We start from the raw sequence: 9,408 nt of genomic DNA on the forward strand, positions 1-9,408 counted from the left end.
AATTACACAGGATGTGTGGATGGTTATTGCACATTAGGATGGAAATCACAGACTCCTAGAACCATAATAGGCCATATTGGGCACGGGTCAATGAAGGAAACAAAAATCTCTCTGGAAACTTTGAACAGAAAGGAATTTAATTACAGGTACTTGACAGTATCACTAGAAGGACTGGAGAAGCAGGCTTGTGGTTGGGCCTCTGTGAATGACCCCAGAAGATGATACACTGACCCTTGAGGAGAGCTGTTGCCTCCACCACATTCAGAAAGGTGAGAAATCAAGGAGGAACTGCTGGAGTCAAATTCGCACCAGTTTAGCTGAAGACAAAGGAAGAGTAATCTGAGACAGGGAGCAGCCACTGTCCACTGTCGTCACTGCCTCTTTATAACCAAACATGGGAGAACAGCTACGGAAGATCATACTTCTTCCTTCAACATCCCACACATCTGTAGAGGCAACCCAAAGAAGGCAGAGAGGTAGCCTCCTTCACATCTCATATATGTGCATCTCATACTGGTGGAATGAATTTACAGCCAGAATATTAGATGCCTCAAGGAAGTCTAGTAAATGTATCTTTAGATTCCCAGACTCTGTATTACAAAAAGTCCCACTAAGAGGATGTGGGGATGGATGCTAAGTGAGATTCAACCAAAAAGCACACCTGAGAAAGCATCCCGGTCAGCATCTGTCATTCTTTTTTAATATACAGCAAGACCACTTGCTGATTTGCTCTGGGGTCTTCCATCTCCTTTTTCAGCTTATATAGCCTCTTTTATAAAATGAATTAACTTTCCCTTACCTATTTCATAAACAAGATCCAAGGAAAATCTGATATTTTAACATCAAAATAAGTTCTTAATCTCCTATGTATCAATGCTATATATTAATATCCACGATGACTAGTTCAGGTAAAAGTGCTTTTCTAAGCATCTTTTCATGCACCTCTTGGCCATCTGTAAGTCTTCTTTGGAGAAATGTCTATTTAGGTCTTCTGCCCATTTTTTGATTGGCTTGTTTGTTTTGTTTTGTTTTGTTATTGAGCTGCATGAGATGTTTGTATATTTTGAATAAAGAAGATGTGGTACATATATACAATGGAATATTACTCAACCACAAAGAGGAACGAAACTGGGTCATTTGTAGAGATGTGGATGGACCCAGAACCTGTTAGAGTGAAGTAAGTCAGAAAGTGAAAAATAAATATCGTATATTAATGCATATATGTGGAATCTAGAAAAATAGTACAGATGAACCTATTCCCAGGGCAGGAATAGAGACACAGATGTAGAGAACAGACATGTGGCCATGGAGGGTGGGGGGAATGGGGAGGGTGGGATGAACTGGGAGATTAGGTTTGACATGAATACACTACCGTGTGTAAAACAGATGGCTACTGGGAACTTGCAGTAGAGCACAGGGAGCTCAGCTCGGTCTTCTGTGATGACCTAGATGAGCAGGACTGGGGTGAGGGATGGGAGGGAGATCCAAGAGGGAGGGGACATATGCACACATATAGCTGATTCACTTCGCTGTACAGCAGAAACTAACACAACATTGTAAAGCAGTTATACTCCAATAAAAAAAAGGGCTTTGCTAACTAATTCATTTTCCTTGAAGTGCTTTGCTAATTCATTTCCCTTGAACTAGTTCGTAAAACTTCATTGTGATGAAAAGAAACAAAACACTGAGCAAATATTCTGAACTAAAAGAGTCCTCGAAATGAAAACCATATGTAGGATGCTTTTAATTCTCTTTTAACACTAAATATTTTTTTCTTATTGTACATAACAATGTTTCTCCATTGACAATAATTTAGTTTCTTGATAAATGTATATAGATTTAGTCAACTTCAATTATATCTAGGCATATACCTAAGCATTTTTTTCAGAACTAAATTAAAAGTTCCTCATAGAGATTAACATGTGAAGAAAACAATAAAATCAAATATCAGAATACAAAGAGGTCAGAGGGGAACCCAAAGAACTCTTCAAAAGTCTAGCCTTCTTTTTATGGTATTTCATTTCGTTTTTTACAGAAATCGATGGCTTCCTTAAGATCTCATGTGTAAATCTCAGAAATATGTCCTAGCTCCTTTCCTTACTGATATACGGGGGCAGTGGCTCTGATTGTGGGATTGGACATGGAATAGATGGGGAAAGGGGAGCATCGTGAAATCTATCTGAGCAGGTGGAATTTATGACAGCATCTGAAAAGGCTGCATGCACCTCATATTAGCTCCAGTTACAGGAAAACTACAGTCTTCCAATATGAAAGATTTGTTATGTAGGTGGAGACCCAGAGCATTAGTCAACAATTCACAATCAATCCCATTCCATTTTCTGCGGCCCTCCTTGTTCATGATAACATGAAACGATCCTGATAAAGAAACATTTAACCACAGATAACCAAGTTCGACATAAAAAAGCAAAATGTTCCCGTCCCATTTAAACAGTCACTGCAGGTAAATATCATTTGAAGCTATTTACTGATAGGCTACACTTTCCTGGGCAGGATTGGAGACAGGCTAATAGCCAGAGTAAATTCTCCTAATGCACCATAGGTGGGAATATCAAAGTCAGGCAAGATAAGAGAGAAAAACTACTAGAGAAAAATATATTCCAGAAACAGCACTCTACTAGTCTGCTTTGCAATGCCAATAACAGCCTGTAGGCATTACATTTCCTTGCTCAGTTATTAGAGCTTTGTTTAACTGTTCTCTCCTTGTGGGCATTTACTACACCTGCTTCACTTCCCAGGCTTTACCTTAGGATAAATAAGGACCTAATCAAGTTCCATCTAAACCCAGGAGACATCATTTTTGTTATTGTTGAAGAGGGTCCTAAAGCAATAATACAAATGCTTTAGGCTTTTGTTTTCATTGAAAATAAAAAGAAAGTATCTTTCTTGGATCAAAGACAAACAAACCACCCTATGGAGCCATAAGTCAGAAGAGGGGGGCTGCAGGGGCTGGAAGGGAGCCCTGAGGGGCTTGGGGGGCCTGCAATGCTGTTTCTCCATCTGGTGCTGATCAAAAAAGAGTGGTCATTTAGTGAAAACTGATCCAGCTGGACACAAGGTTTGCGTGTTTTACTTCATGAATGTTACACTCTGATCAAAAGCTTAAAATAGCTTTACTGACTTACTTTGGAAAAGTGATACTCTTACACTTAAATTACAGTAGTCACTGTCAATGAGAAATTCAGAAAAGCTCTTTGGACATGAAAAACGGACTAACCTGGGCATGTTTAAGTGGTATTTTAGATGGTACCCGCCAGCCCTCTGGGGGCTGCATTCGGATCCACCACTACCAACCAGAGCTGTCTCTTCCCTCTTCCAAACAGAATCTGTCCAAAGGGAACGCTGCTGACTGCCCACCTCAAAATCCCTCCCCTCTGCTCCCTCATCAGTCTCCTCAGGGTCATCTTGGCATCATTTCAGAAACTGCAACTGCAGATTCTATGTAATGCAAAAGTTCTAACTGAGCTTTTGCGTAGGATGCTGGGAAATGTGCGATATACTAACATGTTTTTTGTTATTATTACCTGTTTTAGCTGTGGGTTTTCCGGAGGGGAGGGCAGAGTGGTGGAGAGGGGCGAGGGAGTTACTTGTTTCAAATCCACAGGGCGTTCGTGCAGATCCAAACCTCCGAGCTTCCTCCGCCTCCTTCTCAAACAACCTAGCCAGTCTAGCAACTATGACTTTTGAATGTAAGATTACGCTTGTGAGACAGGATATAGATGTGAGATTTACATATATCTATCTATATATAATTATTTTCTTGCTAAATTACAAGAGTTTTGTTAACTGTTTACTCTTCCTTGTAGGCATTATACCTGTGCACTGTGTGTGTACACATATATATTAGGGTTATTAAGTAGAAATAAAACTTTTGGATGCTTTGGAAACTGGCTGGCTTTAAACAGAAAGGGTCCTGCATTTTCTACATAGATTCATTTTCTCTGAAATACCTATATTTTTTAAAAGGGCAAAAAGCCGATTTTTTTCCCTTTCAAATCATAAAATGTGAAAATCAAAACACATTAAAAGGAATGGAAGGAAGGTCTGGGTCTTCCCACTTATAGATTAAAAGTCATTCAATACAAACTGACTGCTGCCTTAATAAAGTTCATGGCCCTCTAACTACTGGGGGACCAACACTTTTCAAAACATATTTTACTGAGTGTTGTGTGTCAGGCACCACACAGAGCCATGCATGTGCTGTCGCTTCTTTAACAGGAACAGCTGTTCTGTGCAGCAGGAGATATTACGATCCTCACAATACACACGAGGAAACTGAGGTTGTGATGCATTAAGCAATCCGCCCACAGTGAGCTCTGAATTTGGAGGGTGAGAGCGGAGAAAAAGAAAACAATCAGATGAGGAGCCCTCCATGGCCCAGAGGTTGCAGAACAAAGATGCAGATCTTCAAGAGGCAGGATGGACAAACTCAGAAAACAGATTCTCAGTGGCCCATTAGAAAGCATAATGGTACATTTGAAAATGATGAGTTTGGGGCAAATCAGGGCTTGGGAAACCTTCGTCTTTCCCTCCACATCCTGTCCAACACATAGAAAAGAGAGGGGCCAGGCTCCCTATCTCCCAAGCTGCATAGCTGAGAAAGAGAAAGTTAACTCACTCCCAAACGCCCCAGTCCTGTACACCCACCTCCTACTACCAGAGCCTGATCATATATACAAGTGCAAAATAAAAAGCAAGGTGCATCCTTTCATATCACTGGTGAAACACGTAGGCACCATAGGTCAGTCCTTCATCTGCTGGCCATGTTCTGGAGGACAAGAATTATACACCATAACCATTTGTTCAAAAATGAAAATATTTCACTATGCCCCCAAGACACTGGGGACCCACAGACCTTCCCATGATCAGGCAAAGGAAAGGCTCAGGCCTGGCTCTGGTGGAACAGGATGTCTCCAGGACCCCGCTCCAGCTCCACTGCCCACCTGCTGTCTGTTGTAATTGGTTAACGCCAATGTCAAAGCTTTTGACTACCACCCTTAGAGCATCCACAGCCTCACCATGACATTGGTAGGTAACCAGCAGACTATGCAGGGCACTGCGCCCTCTAGAAGACATCCTCCACTCCATATGGTGGTCAGGACAATGGGACTGGTGAGTACGGTGCTTTAGCCACTCAGGGAACAAGAGAGAATCGCTTCACAATTCTAAATAGCCCCAAACTCATCATTTGCAAAGGCACCGTCATGCTGTCCAATGGACTATTGAGAATCTGTTTTGAGTTTGCCCATTCTTCCTCTTAAAGATCAGAGAGGAGCATTTACAATTTTTAAGTGAGATCAGATATTTGAGATATTTTAAATTATTTCCAGCATTTACTTGTCCTCACTAGCAGATGGGGCACAGCCTTGGGGCAGGGGGGCAGCAGGTATTTCCCAAAGTCAGAGCCAAAAGGAAAAACACAGCAGCCACCCCTGGCTCAGAGGCAGGAAGTCAGACTAGACACCCTCTCAAAAAGCTTCTCTCCTTCCTTTCCTTTTCTAACACTCCCACTAGAAGCAGATGAAAATGCTGAAAATGTTTCATTGCCTATAAGAAATTCAAAAAAAATGCATGAATGTGAGTTAAGTAAGCCTGGGCACCAGAGACACTTCCTAAAATATCCCAGAAGATCTAAAAAAGATTGTCCACCACTGTGTTGCTGAGTTTTTTCTACCTCCTAGGTACGTAGAAAGGTACCAACTGGAAGAATTTCTCAAAATATAAACACAGGGATAAAAGTTAACTTCCAAACCGGTGAAAATGTACACAGGCCAAGATTGTGCTCTCTACCATACCTTCCAAGTTTTTTTCACAAATTTTATCTCAGTGGTTTCAACGTGTGGTTCCCAAAACCAGCAGCATCAGCATTACCTAAGACCCCATGAGAAATGCAGATTCCTAGGCTCCACCTCAGACCTTCTGAATCAGAAACTGAGGGTGGGTCCCAGTGGTCTGACTCTTACCAAGCCCCCCAGACGTTTCTGATGCTTGCTCAATTGTGAGAAATGCTGCTTTACTCTATCAGCTACTGCCAAATTTTAGATGAAATGGGTAGGAAATGTAGCATTCTCACAGCCTGTGCAAGAGGAAGCAAAGATTCAGAGAGGTTAAGTGATTACACTAGAGTCACACAGCTGACTGGTAAAAGAATCAGCAGGTACACCTGGGCCTTTGGACACCAGGTCTAGTTCTCTGTTGTCTTCAACACACAGTCTCACTAACACGCAATATAATTGGCCAGATAACCTAAACTGGCTTGATCCCAGAAGGGCAAATATGAATTGGGAAGAGTAGAAGGGTGACACCTAGGGAGGAAAATACCATCCTAAGAAAGTGTGGGTCCCTCTTACTCCACAGATCACCACGGAGACCAAGAAGGGCAACCAAGGAACTTGCAGGATAGTTCATTGCATTCCAGGTAACCTGACTCCTAGGTGCAGTCTGGGTTCTTCCTATGAAAGATCTGAGATTCCCCTGGCCCTCTCCTTAGTGCCCACATCCTTCCTACAGGACTGCCCCGGCAACTCACTGTTCCATGCTCAGAGGGAGCCTTTCTCACTTTCTGCAGGTGGCATTCAACTAGCAGCCTCTCCATCACTCTCCCTGCAGCCCTCCTAATCTCTCACTGGTGTTCTTGATAATTTTCTATCTCATCTACCTAGCATGTAAGATCTGTAACAGCAGGGGGTTGGCTGCTTTCTTCATCACACCAGGCTCTAGTCCGGGGCCTTGGCATTAGTAGGTGAGGAAGAAATATATGCAACATAAATGCACATAATAAAATTCATCTACTTGGATGTATCAAAAGGTGTTTCCACACAAGACCTTCATTTTTAAAGTGACACTGATATTTTCTTCCAAACAAGACATTCTGAAGAAGTATTTAAAATGCAGCTTGAAATCATCACTGTGAATTAATTCAGAGCTTATATTGGAATATCATTCTTTATTCTGCAAAGTCTTTTTCTCTCTCTCTCTCTTCCTTCTGCTCTTCATTCTCTTTCTCAGTAAATCCATCATCATATTAGCTCTGTCTGAGGACCTCAAGATGGACAAGACTGTTTTATTTGTTGTTGAACTGCATTTTCTTTGTTTTTCCTCGACACAAAGCATTTCATCTGTGTCTGAACTTATTGTTTAGATTCTATTCCATTTACACAAAACATGTGGCCATTAGACTAGGACAGAAGGAGAAAAGTGTAAAGTCCACAGTAAAAGGATGCCTACAGCATTTAATAATTGGTATGAGCTTTCAAGGAAGCTGTGGGCCCAGCCTCCAAGTCCTGTTTGCACTTTCAAATGGACAAAATATAGACACAGACCTGCTCAGCTAAGTAATTGGATTTGCTACCTGGAATATTTAAATTGTTTTCAGGTACTGGAAAATGGCTTAAGAAGATTAAAGAAAAATACCCTGGAGAATAACAGGCTATAATTTACTAGGTGGAAAATCTTTTCAGCAAGAAAAACGCCTCATTCTATAATTCCTCCTGTTTAAGAGATGTCTTAGTCATTTGGACCTAAATTTCCTTAGATCCAGCAGCTCAGGTTTGTCCTGGTGGGTTGTTCTCATCAAACCTTTTGAATGACACCCGGGACATAAAATTGGTAAGTTAATGTCCTCCAACCGAAGATCCCCATGTATTCAGCAAGATTATTAATTTAAGTATTTGAAGGCAGTGAGGGGGCGGGGGGTTCACTTGAAGTCCTAGAGTCCAGGGTTCCTGTAAAGCACTGGCCTTAGCCCAGCCTCTCCTGGCATAAGATGAAGGTACATTGAGGGAATGTCTTGTATTCTACCTCTCTTTCGAATGAAGATTCCAGCCAGCTCTGTTCTCGGAAACTTCCCTCCCGCTCAGCCTGCAGGCCCACCGAGCCCTCATGGGCCCCTCAGTGACCCCCTTCTGCTCTCCAGCCCTCCCCTGGGGTGTCCTCCCCAGCCCTTCTCAGGGCCCTTCTCTGCGGAGCCGGGCGCTAAAGTTTGGCATCACCGACCACCTGTCGGCTGGACCGCTGTGTCCTCTGCCTCTGCCGCGTGGGCGCCCAGAAAAACGCTAAGCCGGTGAGCAATCCCTCCACAGTTTCGGACTCCGGGGCCGCTCCTTCTCGAAAGGGGCCCAAGGAGATACGAGGGGGTGCGTCTGCGGGCCGAGAGGGGCGCGACCTGTCCACAGCCCGGCGCTTTCCTGCAGGTCCCGACTTCACCCTCCCCACTTCACAAACTCTCAGGACCCGTCACCCGGCAACGCCGGCCCCTGCGGCTCCCCTGGCCGCAAAGATTCCGGACCCTCGGCGGGCGCCGACCGGACCCCGCAGGGGCGTCCGCTACGGAACCCAGGAGCCCGGGGCGCGCGCCCAGCCGCCGCGGGCAGCCCCCCTCGCGGGGGGCGGCGACCCGCGCGCTGCGAGGCCCCCCGCGCCCGCCGGGGTGCGCCCGTCGCATCACGCGCCCCTCGCCCCACCCCCACGAACAGCCAGCGCCTGCCCCGCGCCCCGCCGGCGCCCCCGCCGGCAGCCCCGACTTACATCATCCCACTTGACGAATTTGGTGCCCTTCTTGAGGCTGTCGGACACGCACACCGGCTTGAGTTGCAGAGCGTGCACTCCGGGCTGAGCCCCGGCCATCAGGGCTCATCGGGGCTCCAGGCGGCCCGGGCGAGCGCGGCAGGGACGGGGCTCGGGGCGCGGGCTCCTCTGCCGGCTCCTGAGGCGCTCGCCTCGGCTCGCGCGCCGGCCTCCCCCGGCCTCCGCACCTCCTCCGGCGCGGCTCAGCAGGCGAGGCGCGCGGGGGCGAGGCGTCGGGCCATGCCCGGGCGGGACGCGGGGTCGGGCGCCCGCGGCGGATGCGGAGCCTCGGAGGGCGAAGAGCCGCCGAGCCGGGCGGCCCGGGCTGCCAGCCGCCGCCGGATACTGCTGCTCGGCCGCCGCCGCCGCCTCCCGGCGCACCATTCAGCACATCCTCTAGATACGGAGGGAGAGCGCGAGTGACACACGCTCGGCGCCCCCCCGCCCCGCTCCTTCCCCTCCTCCCTCCTCCTCCCGCCCCCCTTCCCCGCCACCCGCGCTCGCTCGGTCCCTCCTTCCCCCGGCGGCTTCCAGCCCAACTTTGCGCGCTGGGTCAGGCGCCGGGAAGCGGGGACGCAGCGGCACCTCCCGGCGCCCGGGCCCCACTGCAGCCAACGCCTGTGCCGCCGCGCCTCTGAGCATGCCCTGTGGCCCGGCGGCGGGGTGCCCGTGCGGGGTGTCCCGCTGCCCCGCGTGCCTGGGTGCGTGCTGGGCCACGGGAGCCCGAGCCTGGGAGGGTCTCTGGGTGCAAACCGGGTGGGAAGAGGCAGCGGAGAGGCCGCCCCCAGCTTTCCCCTCTAGCTGGAGCTCTCCGGCGCTGGCCCC

The 9,408-nt window shown here is 47.2% G+C and overlaps 1 protein-coding gene across 5 annotated transcripts in view; it reads right to left on the bottom strand.

The window, feature by feature from the left end:
* The window catches only part of PLCB1 (phospholipase C beta 1), a 688,164-nt gene extending 679,158 nt beyond the window's left edge, over positions 1–9,006 (bottom strand). For 4 of the 5 annotated variants that reach the window (XM_057701473.1, XM_057701472.1, XM_057701474.1 and 1 more), the window contains exon 1: positions 8,545–8,845. In XM_057701473.1, coding sequence (XP_057557456.1) covers positions 8,545–8,643 — 99 coding nt within the window. In that variant the 5' untranslated portion in view covers positions 8,644–8,845. Of the gene's footprint in view, positions 1–8,544 lie in introns of all 5 variants that reach the window. The other variant, XM_057701470.1, reaches the window with a different exon arrangement.
* Between the last annotated feature and the right edge of the window lie 402 nt (positions 9,007–9,408).

Source organism: Hippopotamus amphibius, chromosome 12 (genome assembly GCF_030028045.1).
Source record: "Hippopotamus amphibius kiboko isolate mHipAmp2 chromosome 12, mHipAmp2.hap2, whole genome shotgun sequence".
NCBI classification, from domain to species: Eukaryota; Metazoa; Chordata; class Mammalia; order Artiodactyla; family Hippopotamidae; genus Hippopotamus; species Hippopotamus amphibius.